The sequence below is a fragment of the Podarcis vaucheri genome (genome assembly GCF_965113315.1).
Source record: "Podarcis vaucheri genome assembly, chromosome: 6".
Classification (NCBI taxonomy): domain Eukaryota; kingdom Metazoa; phylum Chordata; class Lepidosauria; order Squamata; family Lacertidae; genus Podarcis; species Podarcis vaucheri.
The window spans coordinates 57758324-57784977 of record NC_138764.1 but is presented as its reverse complement, the minus strand read 5'-3'; the positions used below and the strand labels follow the sequence as shown (position 1 = coordinate 57784977).

Genomic DNA, 26654 nt, shown 5'->3' with positions numbered 1-26654 from the left:
GCAGAAAGAAGAATCCTGTTAGAGTGAAATACAAAAGATGCTACCTGAGAACTGGATCTTTCAAGTTCTCTCATACTTAATAGTTGTAGCGTTGTTGCTAAATAAACAAGACAATCTAGAGGTGGTGGGTGTGGGTGTGTGTGTGTGTTTAATTACATACATAGTCAGATGCTCAGCTGGTAAAATTTGCTATATTTAATATCTGTTTGAAAGCAATGCTGTGGATTTTGCCCTGTTAATCTGACCCACAGGGCAATCCTATGCACCAGAAGGATTGCAGTCGTTGTCTAGTTTTATGCAGGTTCCCTCTTTCTGCTTCTGTAGCTTTTTTTATCTTATACGCAACTTCTATTCAACAAACAGCTTTTGGTAGAAGCTGTGAGAACAGGGGAGCAATCTCAGATTTCATTGGTAAGGACGGGGGGGGAAGAGAGTTTTCAGCAGTGCTGGCGGGAAATGCATAACAAGGTTCAAAAATATATGCTCAGATATATTCTAAATAAATGCAAAAAAAAAGGAGGTTTATTTTAATAGCACATATTGTGATCAAAAATGGCTCATAATAACCAGACATCCTGCCAAACAATTGCATATGGGTCAAATTGAGTGAGAAATCCATTGAGGAAGACCATAAAACAGCATTAATTTACCACAGCAATTCATATCGCCTAATATCATGTATATAGTATGAAAACTTGAATCGATGCCATTAATACCTTTCTAACAGCAATTTGATATATGTCTACTTGCAAGAAAGGGGCTTATTTTCAAAGTTAGTGGCTATTAGATTGCAGTGAAAATTTGCATTTTTAAAAACCTACCTTAGTAATATAGTACTACAGACACTGATTAATATTAGGAATGCTGATGTAATTGTTAATTTCTTAAAGCAAAAATAAAACCAAGTGTTCACGGTCAATGAACTGCCAATTATAGAGCTGAACAAAACATTTTTTGCAGCCGGATGTCTTCTCCGACGCTTCTACGTGATTACCAAGTGATTCATCATGCATCATGGGATATTTATGCAAAGTTATTATACAGAAATAGTTCCTTTTATCTTCCTTTCTATTTTAAAGTTTCACTTCTTCTTTCCATCCACAGTCAAAATATTAGCACTAATCATTCTTAATGACTGACTTGAAAAAAATCTTCTTTTGGGGAAGTGGTCAGTTTTTGCCAAAGGAAACTGCATGGCATATTCATGATAGCTTCCCTGAGCAGGTATAATTTAGCAGCAGGATTCAGTTCTGAAAGCTGCAATGAAATAAATAATATTTCTGAGCATATGCAGAGCGCCTTCCCTTACTACCAAGGATACCTCCAAATGTTGCTGAAAACTGTAATGAAATGGAGAATATTTCTGAGCATATACAGAGTGCCTTCCCTTACTACCAAGAAAATCTCCAAATTTTGCTGAGATCAGCAATTGTGACAGGCTGACAAAAAGGGCAGCAGGAAGCTTTCCTGTTGCAAGGAGTTGCAGCAACTGCATTTTGGCACAATAGTCAAATTCCTGCTACTTCATCTAGACTAATAGCAATTAAAACAAAGATCAGTTTAAATTTTTCTTGTTGTTAATTTCAATCAACAATAACCCCATTTGTGTAGAGGAGGCACCCAAAGTATCTATGGCCAACCTAGGATTAAGGGAAAGAGCTTGTTTATAAAACAAAGCAAAAAACAATAACATTGACAATAAATTATCACATTAGGGAACAAATATTGACCTCAAAGCAAAGAAACAAATGTGAGACAGCCTAGCACTTGGTTATAAAAAGAGACAGAGGATCAAGGAAGAGAGATAAGAAATACTCTGTTTATTCGAAAAGTCACAAGAAGTCAGATAGCAAAAATGAAAGACTGAAAAACCCAAACCAAGTTGTTGTTGCTGTTTTAAAAAAAAGAGATTGAGTTACACAGTAGACATGGTTTATCAATCGGTCAGTCAGAGACCCTTAGACCCTTCAAGCCTTTTGTCTTCTGTGACTGCTCAATATTTTTTTGTCTTGTCTTGAGAACAATTTTCATTTGTGTTGTTCAGGGAGTCCATACTCCCATTCCCTGTAACCACACCGGTGAGTATTCTTTCTACCTCCCTAGGTAATATTTGTCTCTCTTCATTCTCTGTCTCCCTGTGGTAGAAATAGTTAAAGTTGGAGACAATGACTGGCACAGGAAGTGCAATGGTGAGCACCCCTGCAATAGCACATAAAGTCCCCACTATCTTTCCCCCCAGGGTGATAGGACACATGTCTCCATAGCCAACAGTCGTCATGGTGACCACAGCCCACCAGAAGCCATCAGGTATGCTGGAGAAATGTGATTGTGGTTCGTCCACCTCTGCAAAGTAGATGGCACTAGAAAACAGGATGACCCCAATGAAAAGGAAGAAGATGAGCAAGCCCAGTTCCCTCATGCTGGCTTTGAGGGTCTGTCCTAAGATTTGTAGCCCCTTGGAGTGCCGGGAAAGCTTGAAGATACGGAAGACCCTCACCAGGCGAATAATCCTGAGAATGGCCAGGGACATGTTCTGTTGGCCGTTTAGCTCAGTCTGCTGAATCAGCTCCGTGGTGAGGGTCACAAAGTAAGGAATGATGGACACAATGTCTATGATGTTCATAATATTCTTGAAGAACTCAGCCTTGCTGGGACAAACAATGAATCTGACAAACAACTCAAAGGAGAACCAGACGATGCAGGCAGTTTCTATCACAAAGAAGGGGTCTGTGAAGGTATTAGGGACCGCAATGGCTTTGGTTAGATTGTTAGCTTCAGCCTTGAGGTCCTTGATCTCCCTCTCATCTCTGAACTCAGGTAAGGTCTCTACACAGAAAATGATAATAGAGATGACAATAACCAGGACTGAGACCAAAGCCACCCCTCTGGCTGCACTAGAGCTTTCAGGGTACTCAAACAGCAGCCAAAACTGCCTATGAAAGTCATTAGTTGGCAGAAGAGTGACAGGGTCCTTGATGAAGCCTTCATCCTCTCTGAATTGGTCCATGGCATCTTCGCCCAGCTCATAGAAAATGATCTCGTCAGCAAAGACATCTATAGGGACGTTGGCTGGGCGCCGGATTTTTCCTCCCGATTGATAGTAGTAGAGTATCCCATCAAAGCTAGGCCTGTTTCTGTCGAAGAAGTACTCGTTCCTCATGGAATCAAAGTAGTGTATCCGCTTCTCAGGATCTCCAAGAAGGGTTTCTGGAAACTGATCGAGAGTCTTGAGCTGCGTCTCAAACCTCAGCCCAGCAATGTTTATGATGACTCTCTGGTCGCCCTCATCCATGCCCACATTCTCCAAGCCCAGGTGGTCACTGAACTCAGTAGACAATTTGGAGAATATGGTCTCATTGTTTGTGTTCTCACTGTTGATGAGAATTCTCCAGTTGGACAGGAGGCTGGTACAGCTGGGATGCCCTTTGTGCGATTGGTCAGCAGCCCTGAGGTCATTTGAAAAACAAGGCTCTTCTGCTACCTCGTCGGTGTTGTCAAAACTAACCAGTGCCACCTCCATTTCCTTCCAAGTGGACACGTCCATCATATGGGGGTAATCAGATTAGCGGCATAAATCCTGCGGTTAGATACCGGCAGCTTGCGTCTTTCCCACGCTATGATGATCTGCAAGTGAACAGACAGAGAGACCGAGAGGATTTTATGTCTATGTGTCGCTTGCTCGCAAAGAATGAAATCAAACTGAGTCCAGGGTAACTCATCTTCAAACAAACAGAATTAATTACTTTTAATGCTATTAACTTAGTACTGCTGCTGTTATCCCTTCAAGGGAGGATTCGAGTAGGTGTTTCGCATGCACTCATTATTTCTGCAACACCTCCCAGCACAGTGCTGAAGGTTATAGGGTTTTACAGAGGCAGTGTCTTGGATGGTTTCCAGAAATCCAGCGCCTCTGCTCTTTTCCCAGGCACTGTAGGTTATCCCTATAAGAGTTTCAAAGCAAAGATCCTTGGGGCAGGAAAAGAGGACCTTAATATTTAATTTATTAGCATATTTTTAGGACCTGCTTCCCCCCTTTCCTTGTTTGGGGTAGAGCAGAGTCGGGCAAGCAACAGAACCCTCAATGGCCAGTTTGGATGAGTTCAGTCTTAACCTGCTTACCGCAGCTCCCTCCTCCCCCCCCCCCCCCCCGTCATGATTTCTGCTCTCAAACATATGGAAAATGCATTGCTCTGGCTTCTTCAAAACAAGCAGAAGCTGCAAATTTTGCATGCTTCCATGTGACAAAATGCTAAGAGGACAATATGCAGATGTTCAGCTTCTTCTGGTAACAACGCCCATTTCCCATATGTCTGGGAGCAGAAACCCATGGGAGAGTTATTCCCCATGGGCTCAGAGCAATCATCAAAGCCTCAAGAAGAAGAAAATCAGTTGCCACTAGTAAAGGCCATTGTGAGCACTGGACTGGACACACAATGCATTTTTTTCCCTACTACTACTACAACAACAAAGCAATTTTATAGCAGGACCAACACATCAAGGGCAAAATCACACAAACTTGGATTTAAACTCATGGCACCCCAGAAATGCCAGTATCTGAGTGGTCCAAAAATAATCTGGAAAAGGGTTTATAGCATTGCAATGAAGTATGGACACTTTTGAGAAGGGAATTTGTGCTACTACAATTATTGAAAAGTATGGCACTCCTCTATAAAAAAGAGGAGCAAAAGTGCTGAAACAAATTTGGGAGGGGGTTGATTTTTGTACTAGAAATGTTTTGCTCAGCTTTTCAAATTCTCTGTTGGCTTGTAGACACCCAAAGTTCTGACAATCTGACTTTGGAATCTGATTTTTAGTTCTGTGTGGTGCTTGTTTGAGAGAAGCCAAACCATTCCCTCCCATGTTTGCACCGTTTTGTGACTATTTCCCCAGCACAGACAGCACCATTGTAAATGTACCGGTACTTACACAAAATCCCATGGAGTTCAATCAGACCCACATCCAGATAAATGAATATAGGATTGTAGCCTGAACATCTTACATTTACTCTTGTGATTTTCCCCTGTAGAACACAAATTATGTCATGATTGTGCTGGAGAGATATGGCTAAACTTCAGAGATAAACGTCTTAAGTATAAAATGGGATGTAGCACACCCTTGATCACGGAGGTTAATTCCTGATATTCCCAAGTGACATAGGACAAAGCTACCCTGCTCAGCATGCTATCTCTAGCTGCTGCAATCCCAAATAGGAAACGGCAAATCTGTCAATTTCAGTTATCTACCTTTCCCATTCTTCCCATTTTAAAATTCAGTTCTTCACACTTCTGTGCGGGGGGGGGGATCCTCATGAAAAATTGTATGCATTTTAATGCAAATGTCCTTCAATGAACACATTTTGATGTGCACTTTTGTCTAATATACACATTTCTGCAACCAATTTCCTGTAATCGAATGTGTTTAAGATGTTATTTCCATGAATACATGCATTTTTTGCACATTTCTCCCCAATATATGTATTGTTTCGTTGGAGAACTGTATCGCAAAATTCAGAATTCAGTGCAAATTGCTGTTTAAATTCATATATTGGCTGGAGAAGTGGGAATTAGGTAGTTTCTCATTAAAATGTGAACAAAATCAAATTTCCCCTCTGCCCCTAGCCCCGGAGGAGGGGTGGGGAGTAGTCAAGATCTAGCAATTGTATTTGCTCTGCATCATTTTTATTTTGGTCTAGTCAAAAATATCTGGTACACTGAGAACGAGCACTGGAGTGGTTCTACTGGGGCTCCTGTGAAGCCCCTAATCTCACTGCCTCTTTGTTACACCTCTACACTGTTCCAGAAAATGGCAGTAACACTGGTGTTAGGAGGGCAGCTCTGGTCCATCTCTGTGACCACTCCTGAAAGAGCCCAATCCCTCCTCTACAGGAGTACATAGAAACAGATATGAAGAATGTACACTATTCAGAGTTGTGTGACCATAGTTCCTGCCACCCATCATATTTGGGAGCTAAATAAGAATTAAAACTGTGTGCAGTTCTTGTGGCTAAGGTACTGGCTTTTTTTTGCACTGGGTGTGTGGTCATGCATGTAGATGCGTGTGCATATATTTGTATATGGCTCTCTTTAATGCAAGGATGGGGATCCAGAACTGAATATCCCTCCACGAGCCACTTTGACAGGTAGTGGGGTCGCCCATCTGCCAGTCATCTGATGCCATAGGACATCAGGTGGTTCCAATTAAATCCTGTGACTACAAAGAAAGTATCAGGAGCGCTCCTGATTTTTCCTTTAAAGCTACGGCTTGAGTAAAAAAATAAAAAAAATGAAGTCACAGCTGCACAGATTCTTCCTTTTCAACCCATGCCTTCAAAGGAAGAATGGCACATAGTCTCTCTAAGCAGGCTCCCAATTCTTCCTTACCAGCTTGGGAAATTCAGTGCTTTTTTAATTTGTTGCATTTTCTGTCACAATTCAAAACATTTGGAACTCAAGTAGCAAACTCCTAGTTTTCTTTTCTTTTAATTTTGCACCGCATCATCTTCTGTCATACATACACCTGGCATCACAGAGCATCAGGTGGGCATAGCCTGGGCCAAATCAGAGCATGGGCAAAATGCAGGAGGTGCTGCTGGACATTGTTAGGCCCATAGAACAGACATTCTTGACTGCTGCTTTGATGGAATCCAAAATCTGCTGCATTACTCTGCCTTGGCAACACCAGCAACACAAAGGGGAAAGCTATTGTTACTGAAAGCAGTCACTTTGCATCCATCTGCCGATGCCACAGAGCTCTGTTACCTTCTCCCTCTTACTACGTGAAAGCAATACTTTGATGATGATGATGATGATGATGATGATGATGATGATGTTTCACAGCACACCAAATTAGCCACAGCTCTCCCCTTAATGGAGGAAAGCAGAGCTTGTTCAGCCTGTGTATGTACAAATGACTGGTGAGTCTTATCTGTGTGTATTGGTTACAGTTTGCCGTCGCCACTATTGCTGCACTCTCTCAAGATAGTAATACAATACACCATTGTCTGAGAATGGCGAATGGCAGGTGAAGTTCTAGAACCACCAGACAACCAGACTCATGTGCCAATGAAACTGCCGATATGAAACTGTTTCCAACTTGAGTAATTGCAGCTGTGTCCATTATGTGAAATGACACTTACAAACATCTCCCCACTCATTTTCCCCATGTATGGTCATCAGATCACCCTTTCTATACACCTGAGCAAAACGGCCTTCAAATGCTATCATCTTAAAAGGGAATATTTAGGGGGGTTCTGGGGTCCAAGGATGCGGGAGATGTGGTCTTCCTTTTGCTCATCCTTCACAAGGATGAAGCTGGTGCACTGCTGGTGCACTGCTTCACTGCAAAACTGCTTATGTTTCGCACATTGTAGACTATGGGCACAATATAATTATTATTATTTATTTTATTTTATTTGTTTGTTTGTTTGTTTGTTTATACATACCCCACCCACCTGGCTGGGCTTCCCCAGCCACTCTGGGCAGCTTCCAACAAAATATGAAAATACAGTAATGCATCAAACATTAAAAGCTTCCCTAAACAGGGCTGCCTTCAGATGTATTCTAAAAGTCTGGTAGTTCTTGTTCTCTTTGACATCTGGTGGGAGGGTGTTCCACAGGGCTAGAGAAGTCTCTTGCCCAAGTCCAATTGGAATGAATGGGAGCGATATGGAAACCACAGTCATAGATCGCACTGCATGAGCCCTTTTCTCTGGAATTGCCATCCTTTGCACACTCTTATTTTATGAAGAATCAAGACGTTGAGTCCCAGCATTTGTATTCTAGTTCACACACACACACACACACACACACACACACAGTTTTTAATCTATATTTCTCAGGCCAGTTGTTGTTGCTCTTTTGGGGTGAGCAAAGGTGAATCTAGGGGAGCGCGACTGGTTTGGTCGCACTGGGTGCGCAACTTCTGGGGTGCTGCGGCAGGCGCCACAACTATTGACATCCAATGGAAGGTAAGAGGTAGGAGGCAGTGCCAGATTTTGGTATCACACAGGGCAGCACTGAAATTTGAGGTGTCAAGGACCACCACTGGGGGCGGGGGGAATAAAACATAGTTTCTGTGCTAGCTTGTCTGTGTGCACATGCAAAGTTCTTTTGATGCAATTGAGGGATACTGTACCTTTTAATTAAAAGCTTCCTATTTGCAGCTTCTGCTCATTTGCTACCTCTTCCCATTCGGTGCAACATAGTTTTTTACCTTTTTACCTGCTTGGATGGATTTAAGTACTGGTTTCCTTCCACTATTTTACTTCTTTTAAATTCCATAGCAAAATAGCAATATTTCAAATAATGCAAGGAAATCAATATTCATACTTACACCCAGGCACGAACTTATATAGCTGGAACAGAAGCTGAGTAACTAACAGGCATCACATACCCCCCACTGCATCAAAGAGGAAGCAAGAAAATGGGAAGATGCTGCAGGGAAGAAACTTTTAATTAAGCTCCACTAAGCAGGATTAACTTCTTTAGTATGCATTATGGAAACATTATTGGCCATGTGGATTGCCGTGGCTCAATAATGCAGCATAGGAGAACATCCTAACTGTTCCATTTGCACCTGCTGTGCAGATTATCGTAGGATCAACATTGATCAGTACCATACTCTGCTCTGCCATAAATGAATGCATCAAAGTCAAACACGGGAACACCAGTAGTCATGTGGACATGCTTCTATTTTCCACTGTATTTTTCTTGTTGCTAATGTATGGAAATGCACACTTTTGCAAAACTTACTCATAGCTAACTGCAAAAAAGCTAACAAAGGAAGCCAGGGGCTGCTGGCCCTATTCATGGACTATTTAAGGGTATTAGTTGGCGTCCTTTTCAGAAAATAAAAATACAATGTATTTGCAAAGCCACATGGAAACATGCAATATATAACTTAGTTTTCAGCATTGATTTCAAAATGGAAAGTTGTCTCATTTACTCCTCTCTGTAAATCATCCAACAGCTGCTTCCCAGAATCTGATTAACTAATACTCTTTATCTTAAATCCTCTGCCGGAAAAAAATAAAGGTCATTTTAGGAGGTAGAGTGTTTCTCCCATCACATTCTCTTTGTAAATTAGTATATTTATGCTGTGCTTTCTCTTCCTTCCCCCCCACCAAAAAAGCTCTTGCCCTTGTCCCATCCCAAAATGCAGTTACATAAAATTGGTCTCGTTTCAGAGAAGAAGGAGCTCTTGGGTTTCTTCAGTGACTAAAAATCACTGTAAAAGGGGGGAAAGCAGCAAAATAGATGCAGCAGTGCATCATTTTGTCCCCACCTCACCCCAGCACGATTGCTTAGTCAAGATGACCAGTGAGTTTTTAAAAGCAAGTAACCCTCTGTAATATACTTAGCCTCAGGACTTACCGGTACAAGGCTGAGACCCACCAAAGCTCAATGCATCTGTCACATGAAACAATTTTACAATAATATTTTAAATTAAAAAAGAAAAAACTTAGAGGAGGAAAAAAAGATAATTCACATCTGCCTTTGCTAAGTTCTTCCGAATAGGATAAAAGCCGCAGGCAGGCAATGCAACTGACACTGCTCTCTTCTATTTTATTAACTTTACATCCGGATAGCTGGTACCTAAGAGGCTGCAGTAGCATATGGTGCTGTAGCCCAAAACTTTACCCCCCTGTTTTTTCATGGGAAGAAGAAAAGAAAAGAAAAAGAAGACTTTCATCTTATTGTCCGGCTGGCTTCTGGAAGAGGAGCTGAGAAGTACAGTTAATGTTCGAGACGCAGCAAAGTCGCCTTTGAAAGATGTTGATGAAGTAGCCAGGCTTGGTGGAAATGGCAGGTAAGATCAAATAACCTCCGGGGCAATCTCATCTCTTATCCCATTCCACTCCTTCAATATGATCACCCTAAACTGCTTATAGAATCATCCCGCCTGCAATATTTGATATCCTTGTAGTCTAGACAGGAATACATTTACTCCAACAAGCTCCCATGTGCACCACGGGAGGAAAAGCTGGAGCATTTCCCTGTCCCTCGCAAGGAGCATAATGTACTCTGCCAGGTTTCAAAACAGAAACCTGTGCATGATTTTCCCAGACCCTCTCATAATGCGCCCTGTCACAACAAACAGGTTTGAGGAAGTTGCACATCAGTGTTGAAAGGATGTTTTGCGTTGCTTCAATATGTGGTGTTTTGTTTTGAATATGACTTCGTTCCTTTCCTGTTGTTATTTACAGCCAATCCTTATCCGGAAACTATATCTTTTAAAGGTACTGAGCTAGACTAGCTGCCCACTGCACCTCTTGCCCCATTCCACAGCTGTTCATGTCATCCACCCTTCTGTTCCATGTGCTGTAGCCAGCAGGACTCCAGACTCACGGCATGGGGGAGAGGACCAGGGCACACATGGAGAAATTGTTTTATTATTATCAGTTATTTATGTAATGGTTATTAGCATAAAGGGCATTTCAAGTACATGTGTGGCTCTCAGTCATCAGGAATTCATAAGTAAGCAGTGAATGCAAGATTTGGTGGCATATATATATATATATATATATATATATATATATATATCCCACAACCACCCTGCAAGGTAGGTCAGTTATATTATTTTCATTCAAACATGGGAAGCTGCCTTGCCCCAAATCAGGCCATTAGTCCACCTACCTCAGTATTGCTGGATAAGTGTTTAATAGTTATTGTATCTGTATTTGTTTAAAAACCAATAAAAATTTGTTAAAAAACAAAAAACACAGACTGGTAGTAGCTCACAGACAGGGGTCTTTCTTGGGCCTACCTGAAGATGCCAGGGATCAAACCTGGGAGCTTTTGCATGCAAAGGGTTGTGTTCTGCCCTTACGCTATCCCCAAATGGCAGGTGAGGGGAGAGGTTAGGAGAAGCAGTAGCTTGCCTATGGCTGGGGCAAGATTAGAACCAGGGACATCCAAGTTCATTGTTCACACTCTTCTTAGCTATGATGCTACACCAGCTCTTACATAGCATCATCAGTGTGCAAGGCACTTCAAAGAAGCAAACGAGAGAGATCCCTGCCCCAAGGCGCTTGCAATCTAAATTTCAAAGGTGAACACAACAAGTGAAGAAGAGGAAAGAGGAAGCAGAACAAATGTGAGCTGCACATACTTCCTATAGAATTGTAGAGTTGGAAGGGAACATGGAGGCAAATAATAATAATAATAATAATTATTATTATTATTATTATTATTATTATTATTATTATTATTATTATCCTGACTAGTCCAACAACCTGTAATGTAGGAATAATTTGGCCACTATGGGGCTTGAACCCACAAACCTGAGATTAAGAGTCTCATGATCTGCCAACTGAGCTATCCCAGGTTACACTTTGGTTCATTTGGCAGTGAGGTGAGGAATGATGTGAGAGACCCAGTGGCTGCATCCTGCAGTCTTGGTGCTTCAGAGTTTTAAAGGTGACGTGGCAACCCGATGCACAATAACAGTGGGAAAGAGGAAAACCTCAGGAACACTTGCCACAACATGTGCATACAGAGTTAGGAATAACAGTCAATCCCCCCTTTCCTTGGCAGATGTATCTGCATATTACAAGTGGCTGGATCACCTGTCCCTCGTGTGCATGTACTACTTGCTCAGGTGTGCATGTAAAATGTTCAGCAGTTACACCCAAATACAGTACCTTAATGTGGGAAGCAGCCTTCAGAAAGATCCCGGGCCCCTCTGAGGCCTTTTGCTCAGATATTGCCGCTAATCCCTGATGCTACTCGGTATTTCTCAATGGAGAGGGTACCAGGCAGAGAGCTTGCTCACAGACTTTCTAAAGGACCCACTAATATCTCAGCCCAGAGACCTGATCTCTATGCGAAGAACAAAAGCAAAGATTAATAAACACTCAGTTAGGTGTGCCTACCTCTTGCCTGAGACCATGAGGACAGTAGGCTCCTTTAGCTAGGGTGCGCTCACACTCACTTTGAGGCAGCCGTAGCCACTCTGAATCCCACAAGCAGCTCATTTTAGTCCAGGTTCCTGCCACAGATAGTGGTCAGTGCCTTTCAGACAGCTGTTATGACTCAAGCCATAACGCCGTGAGCATTTATATCCTTTGCAAATAAATAAATAAAGGAAATGACTTCTATAATGAAGCTGTGGATTAAGCTCACTATTTATACACTTAGCTAATATTTGCCCTCCCTTAATCCTGTTAACTTCTTTGCCTCGGTATCATACTGTTGCAGTGAGTTCCACAAGTTAGATACGTCTCTTGGAATTTTTTTTTGTAAAAGAAGTATAGGGTTCCTATATATAAAGCTCAGTAGTTATTAGAATTCAGCAGAATAAATTAATCGTTTAATACAGAGTTACATATTTCACATGCATGGAATATGATAGCTGGTTACTAAAATTGGCTGTGTTACCAAAATTTATAAAACATAACAAATGATAATTCAAAGAAAGTATTGGGCATTTTAATAAGTACTGCTTCACTAAATGCTGACTTTCTTGTGCTTATATTAATCAGTATTTTCACAGCCAGAACAATTTATATGGCTTTTAAAGCCCTACGTATTTTCACCTACATATTTATTTATGACCAAACTGCAGGAGGCAGTGGAAGACAGGAGTGCCTGGCGTGCTCTGGTCCATGGGGTCACGAAGAGACAGACACAACTAAACAACTACACTAATAATATTTATTTCTGCTGTTTAATGCTGCTGTTTAGTTTTTATCAGTTTTTGTTGCTGTGATTCGATCGTTGTATCTGATTTGATGTTGTCAAACCTCTGGAGTCTGTCTGAAGAAGAGTAGGATAGGGGTTGGGGGGGTTCCCCTTAAAGCAACAATTAATGTGCTCCCTAGGAGGAGGTGGTCTTACCCCTGAGTCATAATTAATGGAGTTGTGAAGGGTGGTGGGATCAGTGCATTATTCCTTATTAGTTAACAGTTCTTTGCTTCTGGAATTCTTGTAGCCTAACAAAAACTGGATCCTAGTTCTGTTGGCTGCTGTTGCTGCTGCTTAGAATATAGCAGAAGAACCTTGCAGGTAGCCTGCTATGTAGGCAGCATGCTGCAGATGTAAGGAACCTTTTAAAGTATGCATGACGTGGAGCTAGACTGGCCATGTACCCTACCTTACAGTGGGTAGTGGTCAAACCCTTAACTGAAGGTCTGTCTGTTCCAAGTCTAGTTCAAAGAAGGAAGAGCAGGGGCTTTGAAAATGCCCATCCATTGGGGAGCAGCTGGATAGCAGATAGCGCAGGCTCCTGGTCAGTCTCCCCCATGATGGTGTTATATACTGTATTTCTATCGAAATTACAGTAACTATATCTAAATTTGCATCTATAGTTCTAGGCCATCTAGGCTCTCGCCCCCTCTTTTTGACCCTGTGTAAGCGGCCACCCTTTGTGGAACTGTTTGGGTAAGAGCCCCTTTCTGGTCAAATGTTTGTATCCAACTCAACGGTCATAAAAATATCATAAAACTAAATATAAAATATAAAATGATATAAATTAAGGATCCCTGCTTCACAGAGGGTAGGACTAAATGATGCTTTGAGGCCCTTCCAACTCTACAATTCTACGATTCTAATTATTACTATTATTATTATTATTATTATTATTATTATTATTATTATTATCATTATCATCATCAAAACATCTAGTATTCTTGCCATCTGTAATTTTCTGTTGATCCAGACTTACATATACCAGACTGTGTGTGTGTGTGTGTGTGCGCGCGCGCGCGCATGCGTGTATGTATGTGTTTGTCTCTTGCCAGTGCCACCATTAGCACCACTCATCAATGAGAACTATGGGTCCTGGTTGCACTGAAGCCAATCTGAGTCTTCCTGGAGGACAAAAACAGGAAATCTTGCCCTGCCTCCAATCATGCATGCACATCTTTAACATTGGCAAAAGGCTACCAGCAGTAAAGATTCAGCACCACTTGCTCAAGCATGTCAGCTGCTAGTTGGAACACTTGGTCATTGTTGCCTTTAAAAGGCCTTGTCTGAGAAGTTTCTCATTTAAGAAATGCATTGGCTATTGGTCCTCATTTGAAGCATTTAGTGTTGAGTTTTGACCTCTGGTGACATCCCCCCCCCCCCAAAGAAAGTGCTAACAAAGCAGATTATACTGGGGAGAGTTGGAGCAAGTGAGGTTTGCATCTTTTCCAGGTGATTTATGGGTGGTTCTTCTGTTAATCCACACACACTTCAAATAAGAAGAATTGTCAACAATATTTTAAATATTTCCAAGGGTTGTTGTGTAGCTATATGTACTTCTTGTAATGTGATTTCTACCTTAATTCTAAGCATTGAGAATGTGAGATGTTTTTAAAATCTGATTTGATCTTAATCAAAAGTAATCAACATATGACATACTCATTATTATATTCATATATTTGTAACACAGTACAAGTATTACCTGCAAGCATGAAAACTGGCTTCTCTAATTCAATATTCTGCCCTAACTCACCCTTACTGAAATCAGTGAGTCCAAAAAACTTTGGGTGATCATGCCAAATTTTAACAATTTGTTACAACTGATTTCAAGTTCTATTTCTAGCTGCAGTTTAATTTGATTATACTTTTTCTGTTTCAGGGTGGGGGCAACAGAGATGTTTCATGGGAAGCTATGTATGTTGTTCTGTCCTTGAAAGAATTTCTGGCACATGAAGAAGCAAAATGGACTACGCCTCATTTCTCAAAAGGACAATGAGCATCTGCCAATAAACCTATAGAGGATAGCACCAAACATGTCAACGGTTTAAAGACTATGGCTTTGTAGTTGGTTAGTTCATTTTCCTCTACATCAACAACTCCATTACTGTGTAGTGTTTGCTTGGGCAGCACAGAGGAAATACTGGGTGTCTTTACAGCCACAACAAATAATCAGAACAGAGAAGCCCAGATGCATTCCTGCTGCCAAGAAATTGGCTGGTAGTAAGTTCAAGACACACAAAAGGAAGCACTTCGTGCAATTCATAATTAACTCATGCAATTATTGCATGAACACTAGTTCAGAAAACTTTGAAGAAGCATCAGGCAACATTTATAAAGAATAGGCCCATCAACATTCATTAGCCATGATAGCTAAACATGGAACCTCTATACACAGACCAAGCTTCCCAGAGGCATCTAGCTAACCAAGAAGACATAATGTTCTGCTAGATGGAATTATTAGTCTGATCCAACAGAGCAATTCTTATTATTTTCAAGATGTATCTCCACTAAAGGAATAAGTGAACCTAGACCAATTTTTAATGTGATACGTGATTCCTAGCTTAATGACCTTCTTCCCAGCGATATGCAATTGACCCTATCAGTGCTGGTCTTCAAAGAGGTTTGGAAGACTCACCTCTTCCAGCTAGCTTTTTAATTAAAATTACCTCATTAAAGTAGCTTCAGTAACTTTAAAAGGTTCATGCAGTTTTTCCGGTCATATTTCCATGATGTTATGTGCTGTTCATTATTTGTAAAATAAAACATTACCTTAAAAAGCGGGGGGGAGAATATTTTATTAAGGTTGTTGGGATTATAAGAGTATTAGTTTTAGTCTGCTAGCTTATGTCCTGTAAGATGACCTTAAAACCACTGTGTTCTGTGGATTTTGTTTTTGCTTATTAAAATTATGAGAACTGCAAAGAATGTCTGGTCTTTCCTATTGTGTGATTGATTCTAGAAGTTCTTTAAGTTAGTTTAATGGAGTCACCGTAATGATGTGAAATAATGATGTATCTGCAGGTACATCAGAGCAGTGGAGAAAGTGGAGATGGAAAATGGAATGGCTTCGCCCTCTTTCACTGTCTGAAACCCTTTAAAACTGGGGGAGGATCTCTGAGGATCCCTCAGTTCTAGATGTTTTATCATTCCTCCCACAGCCCATGGAAGTAGCCCCTGTGAATGGGTTAGTTTAGCCCTCTAAGGTCAGACTCATTCAAGTAGGAAGGTAAAAGGAGGGAGTTGAAGCTGATGCTTCTTTTGCTGGTGATAAGAGTTCAGAAAGTTTTAACAGACCGGAAATATTTCTTCAACTCCGCAGCAGAAGTTTGCCTTATGTCTGTATTGGTGTTGCTTTCTGAAAAGATGAACATGCTCACAGAGGATTGGGGGGTACATAGATATAAGAATCTATATCTATGTTTTGGTGTCAGGGCAGGGATAGATGTTTAGGACACAGTAATGACAAAGACAGTACCTAAAGCCAAATAATTTGCATCTGTGCCAATACCACCACACCACTTGGTGTGATTTTTCACCTACATTGTAAGTGTGATGCATCCAGACACAGAGAAGTAAATGTAGACTCAAACCAGACTCAAGAGTTCTCCTTGGAGACCCATGCTTAGAGACCTGTCATGAAGTTCTATATAAACTTGCTTAATAAACTATGGCCAACTCTTGTGGGGAGCTTGCATCAATAGTCAAGTTTCAGCACAAGAGAACATAATGGGAGCATATTTCCTGACTCACCATCAGTATTGACCTGTGTATCTGCTGTAAGACAGGAATGCTTCATATGAGCAGTACAACATCAGAAGAGGGAGCTTGAGCAAGATTGCAGCTCGTCCATGATTTGAAACATTTGACCTTTTAAGAACGGATGTACTGGCTCCTAGTCTGCTTGCACTGCCAGAATGGCATAGAAGAACTTCGCTGTGCGACTCAGATTCTCGGCCAGTACTGTTGATGCCTGCCAAAACTGCTTCAACTTGAAACCTCAGGCGCAGAGGCTTGTCTTCTTGTGTGAGCAGTGACAGCCAGACTTGTTTAATCCCCTCCTCCAGTTTGCACATTTTATTCAGATTTTTGCTTTATAAATAAAAATCAGATTAACAAAGAACCTGGTACACCCAGTACACGCCATGAGACAGAGGAAATCTTTCTGATACCCAGACATTCAGCGCATATTAATCAACCGTGGATTAACCGGGTCAGCCTGTAATTTAATAACGAGAGAGATCAGAGATCAAAGCTAAAAGGCAGACTTTCCACATATAAAAAGCAGCTAAAAACCATCAGCCATTAGAGCCCGCTATCAGTTAAGTGAAACTACATGTGCTTTCACAATGACATATGGGCTTGCCCTAGAAAAACAAGAACTCTGTTTCACAGCAAGTATTTTAGTATGCTCCTCAAAGATCTTTCTCAGTAATATTACAAGATGCAGAACTGTGAGCAGCCTGGTACCTGATAGGAGTTTTGATCCTTCTCTGAAGATTTGAGATTCTCAGTCACACAGGAACCACTTTATATATTCTCCACCAATGAGGAGGGAGCACCAAGTTGGTTCTGCAGAGACTACAGCTTCTACAAAGGTATCATCTAGGTGTCAGAGTTGGTTAAGGCCTCTCCAGCTCTGGGGGTCACAGCCCTTCCCCACTCTTCTGCTTTATGCACAGGCAGTGGTTTTGGTGAAGATGACTAGATTTTGTGGGATGTCTCCGTGAATAGATGACAATGAAGGTCTGGCCAGAAACTGCTCTAGATCTGAGGGTGTCTTGTTCAAAGTGAACCCTGGATGGGCTCCCTCCTGTGTGAACAGTCCTACTGGGGCTCACCTGGTGGAAACAGGCAGCAGCACTCTGAGCAATACAACAAGCAGTATTGAGTGATTGAGATTGGCCACCAATTTAATTTCCCATAATGTCCCAGAGTGGCACTACACCAGGGGAATTGTGGGACATTAATATGGCAGCTGGACGCAGCTGGGCAGGAGTGGGCCTGCCGTGCCCTGCCTTGTAGCAGGGTAAATCAACCTGCTAAGACAGTACAGACATACCTCATGTTACGTCCGCTTCATGTTACGTTCTTTCAGGTTACGTCCCACGGCGACCCAGAAGTACCAGAAAGGGTTACTTCCAGGGTTTGCTGCTCGCACATGCGCAGAAGCGCAAAATGATGTCACGCACATGCGCAGAAGCGACAAATTGCAACCTGCGCGTGCACAGATGCGCCACTGTAGGTTGCGCTCTTTTCATGTTGCGAACGGGCCTCCGGAATGGATCCCATTCGCAACCAGAAGTACCACTGTACCCTAAAGGCAAAATGGAGACAAGAACTGGTATCTGATTGGTGCAACCAGACTTATTAAAGTGCTGGCCCTAGCAAATGCATTTAATTTCCAGTTTAGGCAAGAAAATGTTTTGGGCTGGCAGTATGGGGACCCATTAGATCTACTTGAACCCATGAGAAATCTAGTAAGCCTTGGGGGCAGGACAAGATCTTCTGAAAGATTCCTGTTGAATCAAATCAATATTACTGCTCTCTGATCTCTGCTTCTTGGGCATTTTTAGCATGGCAGAAATTTTCTGGCAAAGCAGCACCATAACAATACATTGCTATAGGAAATGTTTCACTTCAGATCAGTCAATGTATGCTTGCAGTCAGAAAACATTTAAGTGACCATTTGTCATTTATGATCTTGCTGAGATTCCTGCATTGCAGGGGGTTGGACTAGATGATCCTTGGGGTGACCCTTCCAATTCTGCAATGCTATGATTCTGTGAAGTGCCAATGGTTCTGAATATTCTATTGTTGCTCTCAAGTTATGCTCTAGAGGGGAAGTCAAGGGAGCCACCTAGTGGCACCTGAGAGCATTACAGTAAAGCAAGAACAAAACTTTTAATTAATTACAACTGATGCTTGCAGAGCAACTTTTCGGAATGGGGGAGGGCTAGGTTCTAAGCTAGAGGCCTGCCCCTTTAAGGCCTTCCAAGGGGCAGAGCTTGGAATGGGTGAAATGACCCTGGGAGCAAATTCTTCACTAGGAGATCTTCTTGGAAAAGTTGCTTTGCTGCATCACATCCCACATGGGAGCCTTGTTAGCACTAGGACTGGCAAGACTCCCATTTTTAAAGCTGGTGGTTAGTCAGCACCACATCATGTGGCAGCAAATTCACTATGGTGAAGAGATGCGCTTTCCCTTCTCTGCCAGAATCTTCTGCCAGAATCTCATATTGACTTGTGTCTACAAGAGTAGCTTCTAGAGGTAAGATGTGTGGCCTGTTCACTGGCTCTACATTTCTAGTGAACAAAGATATTTACAGTGGTACCTCAGGTTACAGATGCTTCAGGTTACAAACACTTCAGGTTACAGACTCCGCTAACCCAGAAATAGTGCTTCAGGTTAAGAACTTTGCTTCAGGATGAGAACAGAAATCGTGCTCCAGCAGTGCGGCAGCAGCAGGAGGCACCATTAGCTAAGGTTGTGCTTCAGGTTAAGAACAGTTTCAGGTTAAGAACAGACCCCCAGAACAAATTAAGTTCTTAACCCGAGGTACCACTGTACTTTGGTGTGGGATAAATGACAAGGCTACACATGCCTTTCAGTTTTATTTTTACTTTTTAATGTTTTCAGTGTGTTTATACCATTGCAATTTTTTAAGCTGAAGACAATTCTTCAGCAATTTGTGGGGGTAGAGTTGAAAGCAACAGGTAATTTATTAGAAATAGGAGGGGGTGACAACTCTTATTTTAAACAAGATAGCCAGGGGGGTTATTTCTTTCAAATACATATACATCCTGAAAATTTCTAAGAAACTTGCCTACCCTCTCAGAAACAGCAACCCTCTTTCTTTCTTTCTTTCTTTCTTTCTTTCTCTCACACACACTGCAACACACTGCTTTTTCACTGTTTGGGGATCAGGGTTTTTATGGGGTGACATAAGTCTGAGTTGCCACAGCAGCATATCACAATATTTTGCTTCATTTTTTAAAGTAACTTGCCTGATTTAATATACAAAGCACAAAGGAGACAGTTCTTCATCACTTTTTTCAAATACAATGGTAACTCGGGTTACAAACACCTCGGGATACAAACAATTCGGGTTGCAGACTCCGCTAACCTGGAAGTAGTACCTCGGGTTAAGAACTTTACCTCAGGATGAGAACAGAAATCGCGCAGCTAATGTAGTACCTCAGGTTAAGAATGGTTTCAGGTTAAGAACAGACCTCCGGAACGAATTAAGTACTTAACCCGAGGTAACACTGTACTTGAGATTGTGTTTTGATGGCTGCAATTTTGGCTATTAGTCAGAAAGTATATGAATTATCTGGCACTGGTTGTTTTTCAAATCCCATGAAATAGCTATTAACAGTGTTACAGTAACATACAAAATTGCAGGTCATTCAGCTCCCCTTTTCTTTTTCCCAGTATTTAGGTACAAAATATAACAGTGACTCAGAGAGCAGTAAGGAAAAGGGGCAACAACCTCCACTTGCCTTGCCTCTCCTTCTAAATGGTGCAGATTGATCCCACAAGCAAATGGGAAGTAGTGATGAAGAGAAAGTGGTGTTACTCAGTTAGGAAGACTCTTGAAGTTGGGTTGCTCAAGCCCTACCTCAGGGGTGGGGAACAAGATCTGGCCCATGAACCAGATTGGTCAGCCCTCGACCCTCTACAGGCCAGCTTTGACCGGCGGGCAGGACCACCCACCAGACAATCCCCTGAGATCACAATGTCAGGTGATTGACACCTGGGAAAGTTCAACGGGGATCGCTGCAAGCACTGATTGGCAAGCACTGAAAGGTGGTGTGGTTACAGCGACCTCCTTTCAAGGCACACTCCCAGAGGCTTGCTCCATTAGCACAAAGCAGTTTGCATCAAAAGGGCTCGCTAAGATGTAGGGAACAAGCCCACCTCATCCCCCCCTCCACAAAAACTTGGAGATGACATTGCTTTAAAAAGCTTATCACATGGTACCTTTAATTATGTCCAGAAGCACTTGTAACATGGTTAAATCCCCAGGGGAGGAAACACCCCCACAGCCACTCCATTCACTTGTAGCCACTGTGCCATAAGCTTTTAAACAGCTACCCCTAGAGAAGCAGGAGTACATCAATTGCTCTGCATGTTTAGGTGACCTGACCTGGACTAATACATCAATTGCATTAGTCATTTAGATTTTGCACTTCTCCAAATTTTACAATACAGTTCTTGTCTCAAATCACATACCCCAATGTGTGAAAAGCTTGTCCCAACATTATTTTAGGGCAAAATGTTTAGAATGTTTAGGTAAAAAAAGTCATATTTTGCCCTAAAATAGAATTTTAAATACTTTTTTAAATTAAAAAAATCTGTATGAAAATCTGTTTCTTTTTAAAAACAACAAACCCAAATCAGTGCAAAAATGAGACTTACGGTACTTCTGAATGAACGCATGTGAAATTGCCATGGACTGAAATTAAACTGAAGTTCACCCTTAGGGACCATAGAGCTGCCGTTCTTGAATCACCCATACCACAGAAAACATCGAGGGAGACCACTGTCAATACGTTCCCTTATGAGGTTCAGTTCTAAGAAAGATAGAAACGGGATTGGGGTGACGCGGTCAGGGCTGGGGCGCCAACCTCCCACCCGCCAGCCAGGGTGCTACGTGGGCCAGATGCCCGGCTGCAATGCCGCCCTTTCCGAGAAAGATAGAAATGGGGAAATGCTAGATCAAGAGGCCGCGGTAACAATGCTATCCCTGATTTTTAGCTGTAAATATCCTCACTTGCACACAAAGCCTGATCCAAGTCCAGTGATATCAGTTAAAGCTCTTTGGTGCTAGCGTGGTTTGCATGAACACTTCTAAGTCAACAGAACATCCCCTGCAGAAGAAAAGCCTCACAGCAGATTAGCTGATTAATGTTAATGCATCCCGAGTATACGTCTAAGGTAGCACACTCTGAGCTTTTGTCATTTTCTGTTCTATGACATTTGATAGTCTAATTACTGTTCTAATTGCTGTACCACAGGACATCAGGTCTAGCCAACAGAGGTGTTTTCATTTCCTTTGGAGAAACACCGGCGTTGCCACTCTGCATATTTAGCACATCTTGTATATTCCACACATTCACTTTTGAATATGGAAACATGCTGTTCTTAAACACACACGCGCGCGCACACACACACACACACCACTTTATATTACAAGAATTCATCAACAAAAGGCTTTTTAAGCAGGCACTTAGTTAGAAACAATATTCTCACTGATATAGGTGACTACCTGCAACAGGGTTAGTGATGTCACTGAACTCATATTTCAAGGGTTGCAAGTACAAGTTTCAGGAGACTCATCACAGCTCAACAGCAAGTGAATATTGTAACCCCTGAATTCTCCTTCTACCTCTTCCAGCTGACCTCAAATCTGCTCCCTCCCACCCAAGCAGCCCACTTTCAATGCATCCTGATCCCCCAAGCTTCTTGTAGGAACATAAGAAGCTGCCTGGACCACTGATCCACCTTGTACAATATTGTCTACTCTACACCACCTGGAAGCAGTCCCCCAGGGTGTCAGGAAGGAGTTTCCTGTGGCTCTACCTGGGTTTGAACCTGAGACACCATGCACTTGAACTAGGGACTGCATGTTGAGATTCTTACATTGCAGGGGGTTGGACCCTCGGAATCCCTTCCAACTCTGCAATTCTTTGATTCCTCTTCCATTCCCTTCAATGCTACTAAGCTCCAATGGGTGGTAGAAAGATAAAGATAGGGAGAGAGGGAAGGAAGGAAGGAGGATTCCTATCCCTCCCCATTTAGCACTGCAAAGTAGCACACCAGGCTGCAAGACTGGGAAATGTAATTTCCCCAAGGCAACTGACATTACAGGAGCTCTTGGGGAAATTACATCTCCCAGGGGCTACTTCAGCCTGGCTTTCGACTCTCCTATGCAGTACGCAGCTGATTTTGGAGGGGAGAGGAAAAGTAAGCTCCTTCCTCTCCTTCCCTCTTTCTGTGGCTTGTCGTAGTTTGCCGCTGGTGCTTAGGAACCAGACCTCCACTGCAGCTTGGGTCACATTCACACCATACATTGCAGGCACTCACAACAACAGTCATGGCTTTCCCCCCAAATCCTGGGAAGTGTCGTTTTTTAAAGGGCGCTGAAGATCCAGGCACCCTTAACAAGCTACAGTTCCCAGTACTCACCATGACTGATAAGTGGTTTGAATGTAGGTTGTGGGGGTGACCCCAGTCATTGAGGTGAGAGAATGGGTCAGTGGGTTTGATAGATTGTAGGGACTGTTTCAGTGGAAAAGAAGGGAGGGGTTTCACATTGACGGACAAATAAGGCGATTTAAAATTGACATACAGTGGTGCCTCGCAAGACGAAATTAATCCGTTCCGCGAGTCTCTTCGTCTTGCGGTTTTTTCGTCTTGCGAAGCACGGCTATTAGCGGCTTAGCGGCTTTAAGAAAAAGGAAACAAACTTGCAAGAACTCGCAAGACGTTTCGTCTTGCGAAGCAAGCCCATAGGGAAATTTGTCTTGCGGAACGACTCAAAAAACGGAAAACTCTTTCGTCTTGCGCGTTTTTCGTCTTGCGAGGCATTCGTCTTGCGAGGTACCACTGTAGTTTGGTCCATTGAGTAGTTATGGCTTTGCGTAGCTTGTTTTCCCCTTTTGCCAATAGCTAAGCACAGGGACACCACACAAGGTTGGAACCACAGTGTGACGGTAGAGGGGCTTTTGACCATTTTGTCTCTAGTTGCTGTCCCATTCCTGACTGGATCCTTACAATATGCAACCATAGAGGACTGGGCACAATCTCCGTTCATAGCATATGATGGTGAGGCCTTGAATATGTTCCAAAACCTCACCAGAGGTCCTGATGAAATGCCCTGGGATCTTTCAGGATAGAGTCATAGAAGCATAATAATAACAATTATTATTTGTTTGTTTGTTTGTTTGTTTGTTTGTTTGTTTGTTTGTTTGTTTATACCCCGCCCTCCCCAGCCAAGGCCAGGCTCAGGGCGGCTAACAACCAATAATAGAAACAAGTTGAATGAATACAACTTAAAAACAAGATTAAAATACAACATTAAAACATTAAAATGCAGCCTCGTAGAATTGTAGAGTTAGAAGGAACACTGAGGATCTCTTAGTCCAACCCCCTGCAAAGCAGGAACATGCAGCTGTCCCATATGGGGATCAAACCTGCAACCTTGGTGTTATCAGCACCATGTTCTAATCAACTGAGCTAAATGTTCATTGCAGATAAGGATCTTGAAAGACACCAAGAGAGCACAACACTTTTCTTTCTTTCATAGCTGCACTGAAGGTGCAGCCATTTTCACCCCTGCATACCACACACAAGATCACACAACTAGACGTACAATGAAATTCTGAACAACCTTTAAGAATTCCTTCCTCCTTTGCCTGAGGTCACTCCATTGTGGAATGGTCTAGCCCACTGGAAAATGGGAAAGAATTCCACTACATTGAATGAAAGGTATCACAGATATCTGAGCAAATGGACATCAAAATCTCATGCAGCATAGTAGTTTAATTTCATTAAATCACATACCAAAATCAGTCATTCATACACCTTCCATTGTCTGAAGCAAGAAGGACTTCAGAGGGCTAGTCAGCTTGCAGGTGAGATCTGGGCCTTACTGATTACCAACTTTTAATTAAAGTGTGGCCAAAACAATGGCTTTGATCCCAGATGTCCCTTCTTCAAATGAAAGGGCTCCTTCCATTTGTAGAAGCCCTTTCAAGCCAGTGGAGGAGACCAATGGTAGGAACCAGGTGATCTTCACCACTTCTAGCTCCCACTAGAGCACCACCATGCCAACCTACCCTGCACATTGTTCTGCAAGGTTCTCCAACTCAACTAAAGAAACAAAACTTCCAAAAGCTGTGTGAGATGCTGATGCTGCTCCTCCTCCTCTCTCTGTTGAGTGCAACGATCCAGGCACAACCTTAAATTTGATAGACCCCAATTTTCTTATAGAGCCTGATCCATAAGAGAGGCAGGATATACATACAGTAAAATCACCACCACTGGTCCATAAAGCAGGCAGATAACAGCACATTGTGGATATTGACATCCCTAGTCTTGAAGAACACGCTGTGATATGTGGATAGGACTGCATAATATTGGAATAATTTAATGAATTCCCCTTAGGGCCACAATACTGCGAAGGGTGTTCTCCCAGTTTTGTTTCTTCACTTGAACAAAAACTAGTCACCATTCTAACCATTTTTTAAATACAATGCAAATTATTCAAAGCCTTGTAGAGCAAAGTCATCAATAAACATGAATAGCAGGAATATTTATATCAACTCAACACAAGGAAAACAAAAGCTATTGGAAATTCTGATTCACACGGATTTTCCTAAATTGAGGTTATTGTCTTGAGGTCCACAAATGGAGGCATTGTAAGATACTTCATTTAGAATTGTTAAGTAAACAGCTTTTGTTCCATTTTAAATAACTGAGTTGCTGCAAAAGAGATTGTTTTACTACACCCATTGTACCCTGTCTGATTGTATCTTGTTATGTTTCTATCACATCATTCCCCCTGCCCACCAAATGGGCTCTTCTTTTAAAAAACAATGCAATATAAATATTCAGCAGCTCACCTCAGATCCAATTCAGCTGGTCTTTTGAGGGGCAGGAACTTGCATGGGAAAGGCTGAGATATCTCCAATTGTCCCAGATGTGACTGGTGTCTGCTTGTTATCTCTGATACAAAGATAAGCATTAGAAAGAGTTTGCCTTGGCTAAGACTCAGATTCAGAAACACTATATGCTGGTGAAATCTTATCTCCTTGTTGTCATAGGCTTTAAAAGGAATTGTTCTCAAAAACGGGAGCAGCACCAAACAGAGACTGGGTGTTCTTGTGCGCTTAAGTGACACAGGCAATGTGATCCACAAATTACTTAAGCAAGTATAATTGCACTCAAGCCAGGTTAATCTCACTGAAGTCACTGAGACTAAACCACTTTGGAAACAATTAAATCAATTACTTATGGATTCAGACAAGGTTAGGAAATAAATTGTCCGCATGGATAAGACTTCCATCAACTAAGATATTGCTTGATCTTTATGTATACAAAGAACTCTTCACTCCAGATTTGTGCATGGATCAGAAATTGGCAAGCCCTAAGTACCCATTCATATATTCTGATATTTCCTATAGATTTCCAATAAGCTCTACAGTTAGACCATAAGCACATTTCCTTGAAAAAAAATTCCACTGAATTCAACTGGGATTTCCTCCCAGGAAAGTGGGCACCAGTTTCAGTCTTACTTCCTAGTATGTATGTCACAACTGTAGCCTTAAAAGTATGAGAAGTCATTTCCCTTTTATTTAATTAATTGTTACATTGATACACTGCCCATATAACTGAATTCTCTTAGTGGGTTAGATGTAGAGAGAGATGGTTAAGTGCCACTGATTTCACTGAAGCCACTTACTTCAATCCTATATATACTGGCAGCAAACTTCTTCCCTGAAGGCCGGTAGCAAAAACAACACCATCCATGCATGAAAAGGAAATACCAAAACAATATTCAGTCAAAAAAAAACTCTTAAGTGGAGGATCCCAAAAACTGCCTTTTGGGAACTGAGCATACTCCAGTGACCAAGGAATGCCGATGGACTGATGGAATGGAATCTTTTAGGAAAGGGCATGACTGGCAGCGTGGAAATCTAGACAGGTGCACTGCACACTTCACCATTGTGATGCAGCTTCCTCTTATTTTTTTTTTGTAATTCTACTCAAAGTATGCATTTAGCTAGTTCACTCCATTCTGACTTCCTTCTAAGTAGCATGTTTAAGCTGAAAGTGTATGGTACAGGAAACAAAAACAATTGGATCTTTCTGTTACACATCAGTAGCCGCAGTCCAACAAATGTTTAAGTGCACTTTAAACCACTGATGTCAACTCTTCTCTGACTTATATGGCTAACGGTTATAAT

At 41.9% G+C, this 26654-nt stretch overlaps 1 protein-coding gene across 1 annotated transcript; it reads right to left on the bottom strand.

Annotated features, from left to right (window-relative positions):
* Positions 1–1855: 1855 nt before the first annotated feature.
* KCNA10 (potassium voltage-gated channel subfamily A member 10) lies at positions 1856–25377 on the bottom strand. The gene is made up of 2 exons (XM_082228539.1): positions 25311–25377; positions 1856–3624 (listed from the first exon to the last, which is right to left on the bottom strand). The coding sequence occupies exon 2, from the start codon at positions 3545–3547 to the stop codon at positions 1994–1996; it is 1554 nt and encodes a 517-aa protein (XP_082084665.1). The 5' UTR covers positions 3548–3624; positions 25311–25377; the 3' UTR covers positions 1856–1993.
* Positions 25378–26654: the final 1277 nt, after the last annotated feature.

Bases quoted from the DNA above. Each gene is read 5' to 3' on its own strand.
- KCNA10 (XM_082228539.1), bottom strand. From the start codon at position 3,547: ATGATGGACGTGTCCACTTGGAAGGAAATGGAGGTGGCACTGGTTAGT.